Here is a 22,465-nt window from a genome sequence, read left to right on the forward strand (position 1 = left end):
CTGTGGCTTTTTCCCCGAGTGCTCTCCACTTTTGTATTCTTTCTGCCACGTGCGTTCTCTTGCCTTGTTGTCTGCCTGGTTTCTATCTTGGTGTTTTTCACCTTATCATTGGAACTCACCGATTGCCACCTGGGTCCTTTCTGCTATGCCTCTATCCTGGCTCTTGCGTTACGAAGGAAAAACATCACCTGGTGATGAAAACGGAGATACTCCGCTTGCGACTGCAAAGCCCCACCGCCCTGGACCCGACAACATCACGTTACAGCTATAGGTTGTGAACATGGGTCACCATCCTTGCCAGCCCCTCCATTCAGTTTCATATAAAGGGGCCAGCCCAAGTCACGAAAGGAACTGGGAGCCAAGACCTGCTGCCCGCCGCCACTCAAGCTGCTTTTTATTTCTTTCTTTATAATTGTTATTGCTGCTTGTTGCCATTGCCAACCCACCCCCTTTTTTGGCACAGGGCAGATGTGGTAATTTCCTGACTATCCTAGAATGGGGGGTTCCATGGCTGCTTGCTGTCTGGTGCCTACCCAAGCAAAGGATTCCCCTCCAATACAAATGTGATACAGCAGCCACGCTGTGCACCAGTCCCTCCGCTTTCCCAATTGCCCCACAGGCCACCACCAGACTGAGGATCCATTCCCCTCAGTACATATTATATTCAGGTACTATAGGTATTTCCCTATCCCCAGAGAGCTTACCATCTAAGCTTGAACCTGAGGCAATGGACAGTAAAGTGAACCCTGGTTTCCTGGTTCATAGCCCATTGCTCTAACCACTAGTCTACTCCTCCACTCCTATTTAGTTTATTGTTAGCCGCCATGAGGTCACCCGGCTCACGTCCCAAGGGTGCTGGGGTGCAACCTCCCTGTGCCCTCCCCCGAAGGGTCCATAACCCTGTGCCATCCCCTCCGAGCCATCCAGTCATGCTCCCATCAGAAAGAGGCCCTTGCCCAGCCCATCTCAACTTTATTCACCTGATGTACATCCTCCCCAGTGGGTCCATCCCCTCGCGTGTCCAACCAGTATTCTGGGTCCCCTCACAAGCATGAAAAACATAATAACATGCCATACTGGGTCAGCCGAGAGTCCATCAGCCCGCATCCTGTTTCTGACAGTGGCCTATCCAGGCCCTAAGAACCTGGCAAGTACCCAAAACTAAGTCCATTCCATGTTACTGTTGCTATTAATAGCAAAATTGTTCCTTCGAGCAGGAATTGAACCAACAACCTAAGGATCTCCAGTATTCACCTACAGGCCTCCGCTCTAACAGCTGAGCTATAGCTATTGTCTAATGCACTTACTTAATAACAGGTAATGGACTTCTCCTCCAAGAACTTATCCAATTATTTTATAAATACAGCTACACTAACTGCAATAACTACATTGTCTAGCAACAGATTCCAGAGTTTAATTGTGCGTTGAGTGAAAAGTAACTTTCTCTGATTAGTTTTAATGTGCCCCATGCACATAGAAACATAGAAATGATGGCAGAAAAAGACCAATCGGCCCATCTATTCTGCCCAGCAAGCTTCCACACTTATTTTCCCATACTTATCTCTTTTATCAACCTTGTTGGTAACTGTTTGATTCAAAATTCCTGCCATCCCCTTTAAAACTGTGGTCGATCCACTGCCACGAGCGCCTTGCCGTGCACCGCATGGGAATCCACTCGCCTCCCCTACGAAACCCCCTCCCCTGGCTGCCTGGGAGCACCTCTCCCAGTCTGCCTTTATCTACTGCTCCAGGGTCCATCCCCCCCCCTCCCAGGTCTCCGTCGCTCCCCGCATGCATGTGCCTGGCAGAGGACACCTGGACCATCCTGCCGCGCAGACCAACCCATTCACCGTGAAGAAAAACTCCCCCCCCACTTTTTTTAATTACAAGTGGGAATTGGACCCACAGCCAGTGCTTGAGCGGGGTTTTGCCCATCGTGGCTCTAGTTCCACTCGCAAGGAGCCCCTCCAACCGTCTGCCTAGACCTCTCCCATTTGGCCCGAAACCCCCCCCCCCCCATTCTCGTCCCTCCCGAAAATATGCCTGAAGCTACCTCGTGTCCCCTTTTCACCCGAGACGCTTGCATAGGCGATAAGGACCGGCGCTGGTTCACCTCTCTCTTCCCCATTATAATTTTTAATTTACTCCCCTAGGTTCTACAGCTCCTAAACTCACGGCCCAGAGTGCTCAGAGCCCCCATCCCTTAATGTCCCAGCCACCAGTATTAAAGTGCGTCTTCCCTCTCCAACCCAGGGCAAGCCTCTCCCCCACCGAGTCCATCCCTCTGCCGGCCATCAGGACTACCTGCATGTGGGGCCTCCCTACAATGTCTTGGCTGTCCCACCCTTCTGCTGTGGATCATGATGACCCCAGCAGTTGCATCTGCAGCTGTCCCTTAAAACCACAACCCGCAATCCCTACCGCGATCCTGCCAATGTGGGGGACTCAGCCCGCGATCCCTGCTTCCTCCCAATTCATTTTTTGGCACGTGCTGGGGTGAAAAGGGGGTCCTCGGCCTCCGTCGTGGCCCTTTAAAGGGCTGATGATATCATCGGCCCGTGTCGCCGATGCTTCCCCTGTGCGCCGATGTCAGGGCGTGGCCTAGTGCCACACCATTGCGCTCGCACGCGCAGGGGGACGGGTGATAGCCCGTTCTCGTGCCGATCCTGCCGTGTCGCCACGCGCCTCTCTTCCCCTCTTTTGTTGGGCCACCGTCCTTGGTGGGGAGGGGGCGGCGCATCCGTTACGGGTGGGCTCTGGCTATAGGCTCAGGCCTACCTATTTCTTATGGAAAAAAAATCATATTTTCATGGTGCAACAAGAAAATAAGTTTAGGGGTGCGTCAAGTAACAAAAAATCAGCACTCTCAAATACCTGTCTTCTCATAGGCAAAGCTGTGAGGTCAGTTTTGATGGACTGTTGCCACCTTAAAACTTTGCTAATAATGCCATTGACTATGACTATCCACAGCAGCATCTGTTACAAATATGTGAATTAAAATGACCAGCAGCTTCAAAGACTTTAGTGGAGCTATATGTGAGCTTCTCCCAGACATCTACAGGAGGTCTGAAAGAAGCAACTATGGATATCCTCTCATTTCTGCAGGCACCATTGTTGAATTGAAAATTAGCTTTATCACAGAACCAATTTAAGTTAAAAAAGATCTCTTCCTCTTTACTTTGTTAGCCTGTTTCTGCAGGCTAGATAAAATAACAAAGAAGATAAAACAAATTTAAAAATGCCACTTTTATCACTGTGACTAAGAGGCCATCATTTCATATAATTCTAAATGCTCAGTTTAATTATGTGTTTGATCAGTGGTCTGACCTTTCATAAAGGATTTTAAAAAGATTTAATAAAAAATGGATGAACTTACACTTCACAATGAATTCTAATATATATCATGCTACCTAATGGTCAAAAGGCCCTCTCAGAGATTCAGAGAGGCCCAGGTCACTTTTAGTTTTGAGGTTATTAGCCATAATAAAAATAAATAAGAAATAATAATAAAAAAAAAAACAGTGAGAGGCAGTCTTTGATTTTAAAACCCAGGTCAAATAGCCTACCTGATTGGCTCTGCTTGTTAGTCATGGTTGCCTTTCTGGAACACATTGAACATATGCCACATGACTTCACCCTCTTTTTTGTATGTTTTCTAGAAAGTCATTGAATGTGTTCTCAGTTCATTTCATCATAAGAACCTTAAAAGTGCCATACTTGGTCTGACCAAAGTCCTCTGAGTGCAACATCCTGTCTCAGACATCAGCCACTCTGGGACACAAATACCCATCAGATCCACAACAGCTGATTTAGTTTTACAACTTAATCCCAGGGATAAGCGTTTTCTTTCCTAACTCTGCCTATTTATGGACTTTTCTATCAGAAATTTGTCCAATCCTCTTTTGAACCCCACTATGGCCTAGATTCACTAATACCGCCGGGCTCTTTGAATCGCGCGGTACAGGGAGGCGGGGGCAAGCCTGCGAAAGCCGGCAGCGATCGCACCTCTGCGGTGCTATTGGGCGCAAAATTGGCAGCGAAAAGGGTTCTTACCTTTTCGCTGTCCGCGATGTCTTTGTGGTGTCCGCTCCGGTGCCACCCCAACTCCTCCTGTTCCGGTCTTGATGCCACCCCCTTTAGTGATTGCATGCGAAAAGGGACTCTAACTATTTATGGCTTTGGAAAATGACCCCCTATGTTAGGTGCAAAGCACATTCAGGCAGCATTGTCTGAATTAACAAGAATGCTGCTCACCCTGTAAAAAATGTTATTAGCAGTAATTGTGTAATGGTTTGACAGTGCTTGATTTTGAACATAAGAAACTGCCATGCTGGGTCAGACCAAGGGTCCATCAAGCCCAGCATCCTGTTTCCAATAGAGGCCAAAACCAGGCCACAAGAACCTGGCAATTACCAAGAAGATCCCATGCTACTGATGCAATTAATAGCAGTGGCTATTCCCTAAGTAAACTTGATTAATAGCCGTTAATGGACTTCTCCTCCAAGAACTTATCCAAACCTTTTTTGAACCCAGCTACACTAACTGCACTAACCACATCCTCTGGCAACAAATTCCAGAGCTTTATTGTGTGTTGACTGAAAAAGAATTTTCTACGATTAGTCTTAAATGTGCTTCTTGCTAACTTCATGGAATGCCCCCTAGTCCTTCTATTATTCGAAAGTGTAAATAACCGAGTCACATCTACTCGTTCAAGACCTCTCATGATTTTAAAGACCTCTATCATATCCACCCTCAGCCATCGCTTCTCCAAGCTGAACAGCCCTAACCTCTTCAGCCTTTTCTCATAGGGGAGCTGTTCCATCCCCTTTATAATTTTGGTTGCCCTTCTCCGTACCTTTTCCATCACAACTATATCTTTTTTGAGATGCGGCGACCAAAATTGTACACAGTATTCAAGGTGTGGCCTCATCATAGAGCGATATAGAGGCATTATGACATTTTCCGTTTTATTAACCATTCCCTTCCTAATAATTCCTAACATTCTGTTTGCTTTTTTGACTGCTGCAGCACACTGAGACGATGATTTTAAAGTATTATCCACTATGATGCCTAGATCTTTTTCCTGGGTGGTAGCTCCTAATATGGAACCTAACCATGTAACTACAGCAAGGGTTATTTTTCCCTATATGCAACATCTTGCACTTGTCCACATTAAATTTCATCTGCCATTTGGATGCCCAATCTTCCAGTCTTGCAAGCTCCTCCTGTAATGTATCACAGTCTGCTTGTGATTTAACTACTCTGAATAATTTTGTATCATCCGCAAATTTGATAACCTCACTCGTCGTATTGCTTTCCAGATCATTTATATATATATTGAAAAGCACCGGTCCAAGTACAGATCCCTGAGGCACTCCATTGTTTACCCTTTTCCACTGAGAAAATTGACCATTTAATCCTACTCTCTGTTTCCTGTCTTTTAATCAGTTTATAATCCAAGAAAGGACATCGCCTCCTATCCCATGACTTTTTAGTTTTTGTAGAAGCCTCTCATGAGGGACTTTGTCAAACGCCAGCAGCTTGGTTCCTTTCAGAAAAGTCTCCCCTTTCCCCAAAAGTTTCCCTAGTTCCTTACAAAGCTGAATCCTCTTACCACCCTTAACATAAGGCTTGGGGGTAACCTGCATAGAGTGGCAGTTACTACCATAAGAAACTTGCAGGGTAGACTGGATGGACCATTTGGTCTTTTTCTGCCATTGCTACTATGTAACTGTGTATAAGAGCATAAGAACATGCCATACTGGGTCAGACCAAGGGTCCATCAAGCCCAGCATCCTGTTTCCATCAGTGGCCAAACCAGGCCATAAGAACCTGGCAAGTACCCCAAAACTAAGTCTCTCCATTTTACTGTTACTAGTAATAGCAGTGGCTATTTTCTAAGTCAACTTAATTAATAGCAGGTAATGGACTTCTCCTCCAAGAACTTATCTAATTCTTTTTTAAACCCAGCTACACTAACTGCACTAATCACATCCCCTGGCAACAAATTCCAGAGTTTAATTGTGCGTTGAGTGAAAAATCACTTTCTCCAATTAGTTTGAAATGTGCCACATTCTAACTTCATGGAATGCCCCCTAGTCCTTCTATTATCTGAAAGAGTAAGTAACCGATTCACATTTACCCGTTCTATACCTCTCGTGATTTTAAACACCTCTATCATATCCCCCTCAGCCGTTTCTTCTCCAAACTGAACAGTCCTAACCTCTTTAATCTTTCCTCATAGGGTAGCTGTTCCATCCCCTTTATCATTTTGGTCGCCCTTCTCTGTACTTTCTCCATCACAACTATATCTTTTTTGAGATGTGGCGACCAGAATTGTACACAGTATTCAAAGTGCGGTCTCACCATGGAGTGATACAGAGGCATTATGATATTTTCTGTTTTATTCACCTTTCCCTTTCTAATAATTCCCAACATTCTGTTTGCTTTTTTGACTGCCATAGCACACTGAACCGATGATTTCAATGTGTAATCCACTTTGAAGGGGCAAATAACCATTTCTTATTTACCTGTTCCACCCCACTCATGAATTTATAAATTTCAAATCATATTCCCTCGCAGTCATCCCTTTTCCAAGCTAAAGAGCTCTAATCTGTTTAGCCTCTCTCCATAAGGGATCTTTTCCATCATCTTTATCACTTTCACCATCCTTCTCTGTATCTTTTCTATGTCTGCTATGCATTTTTTGAGATGGGGGTGACCAGAACAACAAACAATATTCAAGGTGTAGTCATATCATAGATCTATATAAAGGCATTCTTTTCTAAGTTTTGTTCTCTAAACATTATTTTCTAAGTTTTGTTCTAACACAGAATGGTGAATCTAGTGAAAACTGGGGGCGAAGAAGGGGGCAGGCCTGCAAAAACCGGCAGCCATTGCACCACCTCTGTGTTATCGCTGCTGGTTTTCGCACCCAATAGCACCACCGTGAAGGGTGGTGCTATTGGCCACGCTACTGGTGACGATAACGGTGCTTACCTTATCACCGCCAGCAAAGACATCGCAGTGTCTGCCTCCTTGCTGCCCCAACTCCTCCCCTTGCCACCACGATTCTGCCCCCGGCAAGCTATTGCACGTGAAAAGGGGCGTTTCCCATGTGATAGCCCCTTGTTGCACGCGATAAGTGATGGAAAATTACCCCCATTGTTTGCCTTCTTTTAAATTTATTTTCACATCATAAAATAGGACACAACCAAGGTACAACAATATCTCCAAATTTAACTAACAGAGCAACTAGACCTATTATTTGTCTCACTCCCCCAACCCCCTTCCTTTCCCAACCCAAAGATCTGTTTTTGATTTGAAGCAGGTATGAAAAATTGCCATCAGGGTCATAACCACTCTTGTCAAGAAGTCCAAGCTCCTAGTATTCTACATCTGTTGAATATAGCCTTGCATAGATTTAGAGAGTATATCCCAATAATCTTGCCAGATATTCATGTACTTTTGCCTGTATTCCAAAGATCTGTTTTTCACTATCAGGTATTTAAATTGTAGAAGTTTATATAGACGAGATATCCAGTGCTCAAGAGTCGGTGATGAGTATATCACACAGCCAAAATAGTTTGGATAGCTAAGTCACAAGATTTCCATTTGCCTTTTTGACCACTGCTGCAGTGCACTGAGTCGAAGATTTCAAGGTACTATAATATACAGGACTTAAAGATCCTTTTCCTGGGTGGTGATTCTTAAAATGGAACACAGCATCATGTCCCGGTAGTTGGGATTATTTTTTTCCTATCTGCATTACTTTGCAATTATCCATATAAAATTGCATTTGCCATTTAGAAGTCCACTCTCCTAGTCTCACAAGGTCATTCTGCAGTTCTTCACAATCCACTTTTGTTTTAATGACTAAAAACAATTTTGAATCATCTGAAAATATGATCACCTCATTCATTGCCTTTTTTCAGACTGCTCCTTGTTTGAAGCATTTCAGAATAGATTTCAAATTATATTCCAGTATCTGCTCCTGTGTTCAGTGCATGCAAGAGAAATAATATCCTACAACAAGCCTAAAATAGTCAACACTTTTATAGACTGAATAAGGATATTAAGATAAATAGTTCTATCCTAAAAAGCATGCATTTTTCATTCACTGCATAATTTTTACCCAAAATATAGTCATTTGACATTCTTGTGTCATTCTATTGGCCTGATTTAAAAAAAAAAAAAAAACATTTATAGAAACATAGAAACATAGAAATGACGGCAGAAGAAGACCAAACGGCCCATCCAGTCTGCCCAGCAAGCTTCACACTTTTTTTTTCTCATACTTATCTGTTACTCTTGGCTCTTAGTAACCCTTTGGTTCTATTTCCCTTCCACCCCCACCATTAATGCAAAGAGCAGTGTTGGAGCTGCATCTAAATGTAATATCTATCTTAATTAGTTAGGGGTAGTAACCGCCGCAATAAGCAAGCTACACCCTTTTCCATTTGTCTACCCAGACTATGCGACTCAGTCCCTGTTGGTTGTCTGTATATAGATCCACTTTTCTTCATTCCCCCTGCCGTTGAAGCAGAGAGCTATGCTGGATTTGCACGAAGTATCAGACTTTCTCCCCTGCCGTTGAAGCAGAGAGCTATGCTGGATATGCACGAAGTATCAGACTGTCTCCCCTGCCGTTGAAGCAGAGAGCTATGCTGGATATGCACGTAGTATCAGACTTTCTCTCCTGCCGTTGAAGCAGAGAGCTATGCTGGATATGCACGAGTATCAGACTTTCTCCCCTGCCGTTGAAGCAGAGAGCTATGCTGGTTATGCATTGAAAGTGAAGTATCAGGCTTATTTGGTTTGGGGTAGTAACCGCCGTAACAAGCAAGCTACTCCCCGCTTTTTGTGAATTCAATTATTTTTCCACATTTCCTCTTACCGTTGAAGCTTGGAGCAATGTTGGAGTTGCATTAATCGTCTGTATGTTTACTGAATAAGGGTATTATCTCCAGGTAGTAGCCGTCATTCCCGCGAGCCACCCGCTCTTCATTCATGACCTCTAGAGTTTATGGATCCACAGTGTTTATCCCAAGCCCCTTTGAAGTCCTTCACATTTCTGGTCTTCTTTACATGCTTAAAATTAGGTTTTACATGTGTAAATGCACTTTACCCATGTAAGTGGACTTTTGAAAATTGCTACAATATATGCCATTGAATTGTCCATAGCATATGCATGTGCAAGTGAACTTTACATGTGTAAAATAGCTTTTTAAATTGCTAGAATAGTATGTTACATTTATAAATGTAACTCCATGTAAAACTACCTTCACAGGTTTTAGAAGTAATTACTTGCCTTTCCAAAACTGTGTTCAAAGCAAGATATAATTCAGGTACAATAGATAGTTCCATGCCCCAGAGAGTCTTTCAGTTTAAGCTGCAACCTGAGAAAATGGGATTCAAAACCTAGATTCCAGGTTCTCAGCATGCTGCTCTAACCATAAGTTATTCTGGTTTCAGTCTATTTTCTGCCCTAAAGAACATGTCAGCATCAGCAGTTCTTATTAGGGATGTGCAATCGTTTTTTAACGATTATGAAATTTGTACAATATTTCCTAAATTGTCATGGATCGGGAAACCGATAAAACAATTGCACGTTCCCCAAATTTTCGTATAAAATCGTTTTTCAGCTTAGTGCACGCTAACGGGAGTTAGCGTGCACTAACTCCCGTTGTCGTGTGCTAACAAAAAACTGTAAGTTTTTGTTACTTTTTGTTAGTTTGAGTTAGTGCGTACTAAGCTGAAAAATGATTTTTCACGGAAAAAAAATGCCGATCCGTGAGAATGCGATGTACATCTCTAGTGCTTATTGATCTACTTTCAATAATGACTTACATTTGGTACCACTAGGAATGTGCACAGCAAAAATTGTAGTTTAGTTTCCTATGTTAATTCATGTGAATAGTTTTCAGATTTTGGTTTTGGTTTTGGAAAAGTTATTACCAAATAGTGTGTGCTATTTTCCAATATCAAAAACAAAAAAACCCCCCGAAGTCTCAGATCCCAGGATTCTCTGAAAACCCTTGACCCACCCCCTTACTGCCCCTGGAGGCAGCTATTTGCCCAGAAAAAACATTTAAAATAAAACCCTGTTCATACGTCCCACCACAAATCTCAAGCCCCTCCTCGATTAGGGGCAAAGGAAGACAGGAGCCATTTTTCAAAATAGCAACAACCTGGTCCGGAGGCTCCCATTAGACCATCAGAGAGGATTTGTTCAGGAGGGTGGACTAGGATGGGCAGTGAGGGGGAGGGGTCAGCTCCTGAGGGTATTTTTAACAAAGGGGACAAGGCAGAGGTTGGGGGCAGAGGCGCTGACTAAGGTTTTTGTTTTTTTTTTCTTTCTTTTTCTGGGGAACCTGCCACCTCTATGGAAAGTGGGGGGTAGACCAGTGGGTCTTCAGAGACTCCCAGGTTGAGCTATATGTCGGGGGTACCCGTGCTAATAGTGGCACAAAGAAATGATAGAAAACACAAAATATCATTTTTTTTTCCATTGTTTAGTTTCAAAACCAAATGAAATGACAAATAATTTTGTGGACATTGTCTAATTCATTTCAAACAACAGCACATCCCTAGTTCCCACTGAGTTGACTTACTAAACAAAAATAAACTCCTCTGCTTTTCTGGATAATCTCAGTAAATGTACATTCCAAAGCAGAAGAGGGAACATTTTTGTTTCAGTTTATTTATTTGTATTGAAGGTCACAATCATTAGTTTGCTTCACTTCAAATTTTTTAAAATAGTTTGTTTATTCGTTCGTTTCCCAGTAAAGTCAAAGGGGGAAGCAATGCAGTCTATTTTGAGCTCTCAAATTGGAGAGTTCTAATTATTTCTAATTAAACTTAAGGAGGTGAAGAATGAAGGACGAGGGCACTCCAACGCATGAACATAGCACAAATAGGCCAAGGACACTCAATGGGGCAAAAAAACGCTATCAGCAATGGCAGGAGTTCTCCAAGGCACTGTCAGAAAAGGAAAGCAGCAGCATGAGTGGCCAGAATACCCAAAGGCTCCAAAAGTGGGACAAAGGATATTAATTCAATGGCATGAAGCTACCACAGGCTTCACAAGAGGGACAAAGAGGCACCAAGGGTGGAATGAATAGCACAAAGCACCATGAAAGGGGTTAGAAGAAAGTAGCGATAGAGGGTCAAAGCAGCTGAGAGAGTGGCATAAAGACCCCAAAGAACTATGAGGCATGCAAAACAGCCACCCATAGTGGCAAGAACACCGCACAGTTCTGAATGAGGGGTAAAGGGCAGCAACTAAATCGGTACAATGTCCTAGGCAGGGGGAAGTCAGAGGACATCCCTGGAGGAGGCCTGATGTCATATAAAGTTGTATAAATAAATTTCATTACGGCACCATTAGCAGAGGGGATAGTTGTTCAGGTTTGGGAGTTTGTCTTCTCCTTTGCTGCAGCAGTGAAGATCTGAAAAGCCCTTTGCCAATGCCTTCTTTTTAAAAGCTTAATTTTCCTTCCACTCTAACTGTGTCATTCACCAAAATGCGTTAGGGCCCAAATGCACATTAAATGGGCCTAAAGCACGCGATAAATATTGCAACACAAGTTAGCATGCAAATTTTACATTTGTTATGCAAGTGGGAGGGGGTAATGCAAACTGGGGTCTCCTACCACGGAATGCAGTAGAGTAATGCACAGTAACGTGGGATTTAATGTCAGAAATAACTACACCTTTTTTTTTTGGTACAGGCTATAAGAAATTGCATGACCTTAGCCGTTATCACAGAACATGGCTATTATTGCAGTGATTATCGCACACGATAAAAAGAGATATTCTAACAGATACACCTATGAGGCCCTCCTGGCCCAATAAAAACATCTATTCTTACCTGGCCTGTCTTCTGTTGTTTACTTGTTGGGGGCTACTGGATGCTTCAGTTGGTTCACCGCAGACAACAACATCAGGAATAATAACAACCACAAGAACAGCCAAGGGCAGTTCCAACCCCTCCTAGGGAAGTCCTTGCACTGGAGGCTGAGTCACTAGTCCCACAGTGAGTGGGTCAGGGCCCACAGAAGCACATGGCATGCAGGAGGCCACGGTGAAGGAGATACAGGGAGTATATCTTTCCTCCCTGAGCCTCATTGCTGGGCATGCCAGAGGAGTATGTGGTTAGCAGGTATTGCCTCAGCTCTCGGGCTATTCTAGAATTATATGAAGAAATCCGAGGAGATCTGGATCCAGTCACAAAAAGGTCCTGCGCTGTTCTAAGCCTCACCAAACTATTGGCCACCCTGTATTTCATGGCAACCGGATCCTTCCAAACAACAGAAGGGGTTATGGGGGAAATGTGCCATGTCATAACAGCTGTATCCAACCGCATTAATCGCTACATAGCATTTCCTCGGGACAGGCAGGACTTCCCAGTACTCATGCGGTAATCATCACAGGGAGGAGATCTTCCGCAACAGAAAGCTCTTCCTCTTTATCAACATGCACATGGTCTGTCATGCTCAAATGCACATCTTCGAAGTGGTGGCAAGGTACCTGGGGGCCAGGCATCATTCCTTTATACTTAGGCAATCGGGCCTCTATGAAAATTTTGAGGACAGCCTCTACGGTGATGGGTGGCTTATAGGTAAGAGAGATGCTTCTTTCTCTGTTCATTTTCTGGCTATGCATTTGTGGTAAATGGCACAGACATGGGGGGGGGGGGGGAGGCTGTGGGTGACTAACAGCATCGCTGACATGACGTGGCTTGTATAGTTAAGTCTGCAGGCCATTGTTCCATGGCCTTCCTTTTTATCCTTATTGTGCAGAGGTCTGCTAAACTTGTGAGGGCAAACAATGCACTTGCTATAAAGCTTGGAGTGTGAGCAGGCCCTATACACTTTGTACGTGTTCCTGTCCTCACATTTGGAGTAATTGAAATCTCACTGGTTAATCACAAGATTGAAGTGTCCACACTGCTGGTACTGCCAAATCACTTGTGGCCTGTTAGTGATGGGTCAGCCAGGATGTTGGGTACAGTTTGTCTTGGCCATCACACAGCTAAACCAGAAGCAGTGGCCTGTGCATTTTCAGGGGCCAAGCATATTCCCTGTGTCAGAAGAGACGGCTGAGGGGGGATATGATAGAGGTGTTTAAAATCATGTTTAAAATCATGGGGGGATATGATAGAGGTGTTTAAAATCATGAGAGGTCTAGAATGGGTAGATGTGAATTGGTTATTTAGTCTTTCAGATAATGGAAAGACTAGGGGGCACTCCTTGAAGTTAGCATGTGGCACATTTAAAACTAATAGGAGAAAGTTTTTCTTCACTCAACACAAATTAAACTCTGGAATTTGTTGCCAGAAGACGTGGTTAGTTCAGTTAGTATAGCTGTGTTTAAAAAAGGATTGGATAAGTTCTTGGAGGAGAAGTCCATTACCTGCTATTAATTAAGTTGACTTAGAAAATAGCCACTGCTATGACTAGCAATGGTAACATGAAATAGACTTAGTTTTTGGGTACTTGCCAGGTTCTTATGGCCTGGATTGGCCACTGTTGGAAACAGGATGCTAGGCTTGATGGACCCTTGGTATGACCCAGTATTGCATGTTCTTATGTTCTTATGATATCTCTGGAGGACATACTGCAGAGCAGGCAGGGACTTTCCCAATCAGACCATGAGGTAGCGGTTTTTCAGCTAGGACAGATGTGGCAGCTCTTATAAATTCCTTCAAGTTTGGCTGACTGCTATGAACGAGTAGCCTTAGCTTGATTGTGAGGAGGTGCCACGCATTTGGTGGAATCTCCAAACACCATTTATTAGTCTACAAGATCTGACCTCAAATCAGCTACTGCTATCCTGGACATGTTCTGTTCCAGAAATAGGCTTTTAAGGCTCAGGCTAAGCTACAGGCAAGCTTCTACTGCCTGTAGCATGCTGTGGATTGGCAGCCAAATCTCAAAGTTACTGTGCTATGATTGATACCCTAAATCTGTCTTTGGCACAGGAGATTCTGGCTATGGTTACAGGACATGGCTTCTCAACCCTGATACAATTCCCAACACACCGGTGGAGATGTGCTACAATGAGACCTTATATTCTACCTGCTGTATCATAGAATGCATCTTTGGAGTTCTCAAAAGTAGATTTTGAAATTTGGACAAACAGGTGGAGCTTAATGTATGCTCTATCCAAAGTAGGATATATAGTGTTGCTCTACTGTGTATTCCATAATTTCACTCTACGCCATGGAATACTAATGGAGATTCTTCCAGATTTCCCCTGGTGTGCACCTGCACAAGCCAAGGACACCATGCTGAGTGGCAGCCAACTTCAGCAAAACCTTATATAATGTTACTTTGCCTGTTAGGCCTCAACTACCCCATCCCCTTCCAGGGAAGGGAGGCCAGTAGAGTGTTTGCTGCTGCTTTCCTCACTATCATCTTTCTTTCACTCACTGTTCCTCTGTCTGAGTCAGTGTGTATCAGAAAAAACATATGTCTACTTAGGATTCCTCTTGACAATGGAGCAGTAACAACAAATGCTTGTGGCTGGTAGGGATGTGCAGAGGAACCGCATTCATTACATTCGGTATCTGTATTCGTGGGGGGGCAGATTTTATGATATTGTTAAGTTAATAAAGCTGAATTCCTTTTCTGACACATTCTTCCTGTCACCTTGTCTTCTGGGCCTGTGAAAGGGAGAGGGGCCCAGGCAGGATGGTGGGTGCCCTGTTTACTATACATGCATATATTTTACGCACAAAAATAAAGTAGGACTTGTTTGCATTAAACTGGATTTATATGCAAAAGTCAGTATATTTTAAAACATGTGCACACAATGAAATTACCAGTCTTCCAATTCCTCTGCCAGTTCACCAGATCATTGAGATCTTCCTGGTCTTCAGCCTGAACTTCTCCCAGTTTACCCAGACCTCCCACCCAGACAACAGTATGCAATAAACAAGCCTGATATCAAATATACAATATAATTAGCAGATGTAAAATTATGCGAGTACATTGCCATATGTACATGTGTAAGTCTCTTATAAAGTAGTAATTTACATGCATAACTGTTGGCCTTGGAATGTCCCTAGATACTAGAGATGTGCATTCGTTTTTGCCGAATTGGAAAATTGCAACGGAATTGTCCAATTCGGCATGTTTCAGGGAGCACGAAAAAAATCAGGATTTTCCTGTTTTTTCGCAAAAATTTGTTTTTCCGATTAGTGCGCACTAACAGGGAGTCAGTGCGCGCTAACTCCCGTTAGCGCGCACTAACAAAAACTAACAAAAATTAACAAAATGTAACATTTTTTGTTAGTGCACGCTAATAGGGAGTTAGCGCACACTAACTAAAAATCGATTTTTCAAGAAAAAAAAGACCCACACCGAAAAAAAAACGACATTTTCCATGGCGGATGAAAAACGAAGAACGACACGAACACAAAAAATGATGCACATCTCTACTAGATACCCCCTTTTTTTCATGTGTATATGTGTTCATGATATCTAAAGTATGCGTGCTAGGGTATTTAAGCACATATATGACAATTCATATGCAATTTCACTCCTATGAATACAAAAATGACTGAAAATTGACCCAAGCACCTGGAGTGTTACAATACTGCTACTTAGCATTTCTCTAGTGCTCGCTACATACGCCTCATTGTAATCCTGAAAACGTATGAAATGGCCACCAATGGAGGTGGCATAGCTAGTAGAAAAATGGAAGTGGCAATATTTCTGTGCAGATTGATGATGATATCTTATCTAAAATATTGTGAACATTTCTGGAGGTCATAACTTCAAAAAGATATATAGTACAGAAGTAGTCTAGAGAAGGGCTATTAAATAGTGCAGAGTCTGCACCAAAAGACCAATAATAAAATGTGATTATAGGGACTTAAATATATACATGCTAGAGGAATGGAAAAAGAGGGAATATGATAGAAACATCAAATACCTTAAAAGTATAAATAATGCACAAGAAGCACACCTTTTTTGTTAGAAAGGAAGTTCTTCAATAAGAGGTCAAGTTTCAAGAATTAGGAGTAATATTTGAAAATCATTCTTCATAGATACGGTGATAAATGCATTTCCTAGCTACTAAAATCTAATTAGCAATGGATGTCTGACACATTTTTTATCATCTAAAATCTAATCCTATAGATTAGATATGGTATGCATTTTATCCCCATATACATTGGTATGCATTGTATCCACATATACATTGCAGGCCAGCAAAATATTCTTATTTCTAAGGACTATTTAATGGTGCCCATAGGAAAATCTGTTGCCTGCCAGCAGAGGTCCACACAAATATTCTCAATGTCCCTCCTTATAGATAACATATATTTGTACAATTAAAATGATGGTGATACTTCACCAAACTGTTCCATTCAACTCTATGTAATATAACAAGCCTGTGTCTATTTCTGGGAAAGTATGTGTGGGTTGATTATTTTATTATCTGAAAATATATTAATTATATTATTAGCAATCCAAATTTTTACCTGCAGGACAACAATATTTTTTATATAGTCGTTTGGAATATCAAATCTATCTTAGCCACAATATCCTTCTTTCAATTATATTAGCATTCTTCCTCTAGTCTACTGTTGATTATTCATTCTTTAGCTAGCTTTATGTACAGGCAATTTATCTTATTCTGTAGTTTTCTCATTAAGAGAAATCTTAGCACCTAGTAATTAAATTCATATGATTGTAGGTTTCCTTCTCTCTGTAATAGCCCCTTCAAATCATAATTGTACACTAGGAGAAACAGAAGAAACCCATACACTCTAGAGCAAGTTAAAAATCCTTATGAATAGTGATACAAAAATATTCACCCTGAGTAAAACATATGATTTTTGCCTTTGTAGAAAAGTTCTTAAAACATATCTATTTCTGCAAACATGTTTTTGACAAATGGTATCAGAAAATTTTGAACACAACAGATGGAAAACTGAAAAATGTGCCCATTAGGCTCCATAAGCAATCATTATACCCTAGCTCCATTCACAATCTTCCCTCAAACATATACACACACATATATATTTATACCTATTTAAAGAACAAAACAAAACAAAAATGCTACAAATCATTTATCTTTCACTTTTCTCAATTATGCTAATTTTGCATTTAAAAATAAAATTCCAGAAACAACTTTACTTTAAAAACAATCAAATTTCAGTCTTGTTTGAGTCTAAAGCATTTTGGGTATTTATCCCAAACTGACCCAAGAAATTTGTACTACTTTTACCTGGGGATATACAGAAAATTTGAAAGAAATTTGAAAACTGGAAGTGGACTTGATAAATACAGTTCTAATAATTTTACATATCTGAAGTAAAACTACAACCCATTGGAACCTGCAGCAAATCTTTCAAACCTACTTTTGATTTCTTCAGAAAGATTTAAGGAGCTAATTCGAGGCAACTTTAAAACTGTTTCCAGATTTGCTGACTTACTCCTAAATTCATCAAAATGGATGGATAATGCTCGTGAAGAAAAAGGGGTGTGTTTCAGAGATGTGCTTCGTTTTTTACTACCGGGTCATTTTTTGAGTCGGTCACTTCGGGGTAAAGTTCGGTTTTCCTCGGTTAGTTTTTTTGACAAATGAATAAAAAACTAAGAGAGAAAAATGAAACCGGCGCAAAAAACAATGCGGGAAAACGAAGCTAAAAAAAACCCAGCCAAAGCATTAAAACTTACTATAAAACAGTAAATACACCCCCACCATCTGGATCCCTCCCCAACACTTACCAACAGCCCTGGTGGTCCCGCTAGTGATTTGTCCCTCTGGGCCCAGCGTGCCTGCCTCGCTCAGAATGGCGCCGATAGCCTTTGCCCATACTATGTCACAGGGGCTACCGGCTACCGGCACCATTTTTGTTACTGGCAGCCGACGGCCCAAGGGCAGGAGATCGCTCTGGGACCCCCAGTGAGGGTCCAGGAGCGATCTCGTCATCGGCTGCCAGTAATCAAAATGGCGCCGATAGCCTTTGCCCATACTATGTCACAGGGGCTACCGGCGCCATTGGTCAGTCCCTGTCACATGGTAGGAGCACAAGATGGCACCGATGGCCATGTGACGGGCTGACCAATGGCGCCGGTAGCCCCTGTGACATAGTAATTCAGAGGCTATCGGCGCCATTCTGAGCGAGGCAGGTACGCCAGGCACAGAGGGACAAATCGCTTGTGGGACCCCGCTGGACCACCAGGGATGTTAGTAAGTCTTGGGGAGGGATCAGGATGAGGGGGGTTGTATTATATTTAATTGTAATTCTTGGGATGGTTTTTAATTTAAAAAAAATAAAATGTGTCCCTCTCTCCGAACAAACCCCCAAAAAACGGATTTTCCCCGAAGTTCGGGGCCCACGACGAATTAGGTACTTTTGTTCAAATTGCCTAATTCATGATAAACGAACCACATCTCTAGTGTGTTTAGGGAAATTTTAGAATTATTGCACAATAACATACTGCTTTGCATCAGTAGTATCATGTGGAACAGTAAACTTATTGTGCCCTGTGATAATTCCTATTTTTGCATCTTGTGCTAGGAGAGAGTGAGAGAGAGAGAGAGAGAGAGACTATCTACAAGGCCCTCATAGTAGTAAAGTATTTATATCCCTATAGGAGGGCCATCTAATAGGTAGAGGTGAGGTGTTGGCAGTGGTTTAGGGTTTATGGGGCCAGTTTCTCATGTAGAGTGAGATGTATGAACAGCACCATACACCTTGGTGAAGATTTGACATCATTCGGAGTGAGGAAAGTCTTACAAAGATGTCATTTCCACTATGTTCTCTCACCCTAGCTTGACGGACTCTATAAACAGGGTACCATCAAGCTAGGGCGAGATAACATAGTACAAAATTTCATCTTTGTGAGACTTTCCTCACTCCAAATGAAGTCAAATCTTCACCAAAGTGTACTGTGCTGTTCGTATGTCTCATGCTATATGAGAAACTGGCCCCTAAACCCTAAACCACCACCAACACCTCAACTCGACCTATTAGATGGCCCTCCTATAGAGATATAAATAGTTGCACACTGTGAAGGCATCCCCAGTGCTTGCTCACTCTCTCTCTCTCTCCCCACCCTTCTCAAGTCCAGAAATGGCCAAAATGCAATTCTAAAAATTTATCGCAAATTGCGTTATGGCCATTTCGGGCATATCGTATAGTCTAACACCAAGAAAAAAGGTGTAGACATTTCCGGCATTAAAACCATGCAATAGCAGCAATAGCATGTGTTATGCTATCGCATAGTGTGATATTGCCCCTTATTATCCTAAATCCTGCCCAAATCCCTCCCTGATCCCACCCCTTCCAAAAATTTGCATTTGCGCCATGCGCTACTGTTATCACGTGTTATGGCATTAACACGTGTGTTAACGCGTTATCGCAAGCATTAATACCATAATGCATTTTGATGAATTAGCTGGTTAGTCAACTAACCTATTTTGAAGTTCACTCATTTCTATCCACAAGTAGAATATATTTTTTCTTAATTTTAAGCACAAGAGGAATAAAAACATGGATTTCTACCCATAATACCTTCTAACGACTCAAAATATTTAAGACTGACTAGACCAGAAATCCTGCAGTGCAGTGTACATTAATTGTATTTGAAAAACTGATGCTGGATTCACAGTTAAAAGTAGCAATAATTAAACATTACCCTCCGCACATCTTTGCCAAATGTTTCACTGTAGCTGGTGCCAAGTATTTCAAACTGGACATGAGGGTTAGAACTGTCTTCTCTAAACTCCATAATCCCAGTTAATCCAGTTATATGGCCCTAAAAAAAATATGATTATAAACATCATTGTAAATAAACAAATTTCTACTTAAATTTACAATTTACCTTTGCTGAAAAAATGTTCTGTAAACCATGCATTGACTTGTTTTCTATGACTTTCTAATACTTTATATTAAGTGGTATGTTATGTGCTTATTGGTTACATTACATTTTTTAAAAATCTATATTAACAACAGAATTTCATGATTTTTGCCAATAATTAACATTTTCTTAGATGAATTTACATATGGAATAAAAAGAACACATAATGGTTGTCCATTTTATAGAAAAACACATATACTGCCTCACTGGTCACTAGGAGTGGTACTCAAACATATTTTTATTGCTTTATTTTTGGAGTGGAGGTGGACCATTTCAGGTCGACCCTCGTTGGTTTTATTTTTTTGTTTAAAAAATCATATAAAAAAACCAACAACAAACCTGCCCCAACCCTTCCCATTTCTTTTAATATTAAGCCCCTCACACTCTCAACCCTCCTATTTACCCTCATGACACCCCCCCAAAACTCACACAATGTCCATGGTGGTCTAGCAGAAAGCCCTGGAGTGATCTTCTGCTCCCAGGCTGATGCCTTTCATTAGTCAAAATGGTACTGGAGGGCCTTTGCTCTTAACATGTGATGGGGCTGCTGTTACATGGTAGGGGTGATGGATGGGCCGCTAGACCACCACAGACTTTGGGCGAGTCTTGGGGGTGGGGGTCAGGAGGGTTAGGGGCTTTATTTTTAAAGAAATTGGAAGGATTGGGCCAGGTTCGTTTGTGTTTTTTTTAAGGTGCATTTTTTAACCACCCCCTCAAAAAAAATAATAATTGCACAAACCACACAACATTTTGTGGGTTTTCCCTTCATTTTTTAAATTTCCCAAAAGGCAATGAAATAGCAAATATCATCTTTATTTCCTATTTCATTGCAAAGATAACACATAAGAGATACATTTCAATAACCATATTATGACTAGAAATATGCAAAATAAATTGTTTTGTTTCATTCATTTGTTTAGTGGGGATTAAAATTTATTTCATTAGTTTGATAGCAAAAAAAACAAATTAAACTATTTGTTTTATTCATTTTTTTGTTTGCAATTAAAGTCAATGGGGAAAACATTAAGCCTATTTGGGCTCTAGAATTGGGATTTTCTCATCAATTTTTATTAAAGTTATGGGAAGAAATCATTAGAAGGGGGAAAGTACTCAAAGGTACCTAGACTATGGCAAAGTAGCACCAAAGGTGGCATGAATATTTTCAGGTACTGTGAAGGGGTTACAGAATTGGCAGGAGTTCTAAGGCTTTATCAGAGGATCAAAGAAGAAAGGTAGTATGGGAAGAATACCCCAAGTCTCCAAAACAGGGCACCAGCAAAAGTGGCAAAGTGATACTAAAAAATGGCATCAGCATTCTAAGGCAATGTGAACGGGGAGTGAAGCAGAAAATGTGGCATGAAAGCCCCCAAAAGCACTGATAAACGGACCAAGCAGGAGAAAGAATGGCATCAAGACACTAAAGCCACATGAGAGATGCAAAGCAGCCACCCAAAGTGGGAAGAACACCTAAAGGTGTGAGATCTATGGTATGGCAGCAAGGCATAGTGGCAGAAAAAATCTTAAAGTGTAAAATCTGGATAAGGCAGGAAGGCTGATAGCACAAAGGCACATCATAAGGGGTATGGCAGGAAGGCAGAGTGGCATGGAAGATCAGTCATTCTGTTCAAGTACTTGTCGCCAGATTCAATACAAGAGAATGAACTGTGCTACATATTATTTTCTTGAAATAAAATTTTATTACATTACATTCCCTACATGAACTTGATCTACCTGCTGGATAGAATTTTAGTTTTCTTGTGAAATGAGCTTCCCAAATGATGCTTATCACATTCAGAAAATGTAAAAGGTTTTTAATGAGTGTGGTTTGTTTTCCTGGTAAGTTGTCACAGTTGTATTATTAGAAATCTTTTCCCATATTATATAGCTGAACTCTAGCTGTTCCATTTTTTCTCCTAGTTTTGTATTAAGGATGGGCATTCAGGAGAAACGAAATATGAAATGGGAAGAAATTTCCAATTTGGTTTGGGTTGTATTCAAAATAGAAAGATTTAAATTCCAATGAAATTTCATCAGAATTTCTTCCTGTTTTGAAAATTGGGGTGAAAAAACTCACCTGTTAAGCTTAGGACTAGACCAGAAGTCAACGCGTCACATAGAGGTGAATTTTAAGACCCACGCGCATTTGCACAAGTGCACACATTTACCATCTCACACACATGGATGACGACGATTTTATAACATACACACATATGTGCGTGCATTATAAAATCAGCTATATATGCGTACATGCGCGTACAGCTTTATATTGATCTGCGCATGTGCTTGAGCGGATAAGTGGGGGGGGGGGGGTATTAGTAGATATGCATGCAGACACAATTACCTGTTCTCTCAGTTCATTCTCAGTTCGCCCCAGTAAAGGAGAGGACTATTGAAACCAGCTAGCTAACTTGACTCTCTTTATCCCTATTAGCCCTGACCATTAAAACCCCGCTATCTACCTTATTATTTTTTTTTCACAACTTACACATCATCCATAGCAGAAATAAAGTTATGTTTGCGCGTATAGGGCCAGATGTTATAACATGCGCGCAGGCGTAGATTTGTTCACGCAAACCAGCACG

General features: G+C 41.7%; 1 protein-coding gene across 1 annotated transcript in view; it reads right to left on the reverse strand.

Moving 5' to 3' along the window:
- GRID1 (glutamate ionotropic receptor delta type subunit 1) overlaps positions 1-22,465 on the reverse strand; it is a 2,200,418-nt gene that overhangs the window by 431,179 nt on the left and 1,746,774 nt on the right. Inside the window, 1 exon segment of the mRNA XM_029609310.1 lies at positions 19,662-19,781. Coding sequence (XP_029465170.1) covers positions 19,662-19,781 — 120 coding nt within the window.

Source organism: Rhinatrema bivittatum, chromosome 7 (assembly GCF_901001135.1).
Source record: "Rhinatrema bivittatum chromosome 7, aRhiBiv1.1, whole genome shotgun sequence".
NCBI classification, from domain to species: Eukaryota; Metazoa; Chordata; class Amphibia; order Gymnophiona; family Rhinatrematidae; genus Rhinatrema; species Rhinatrema bivittatum.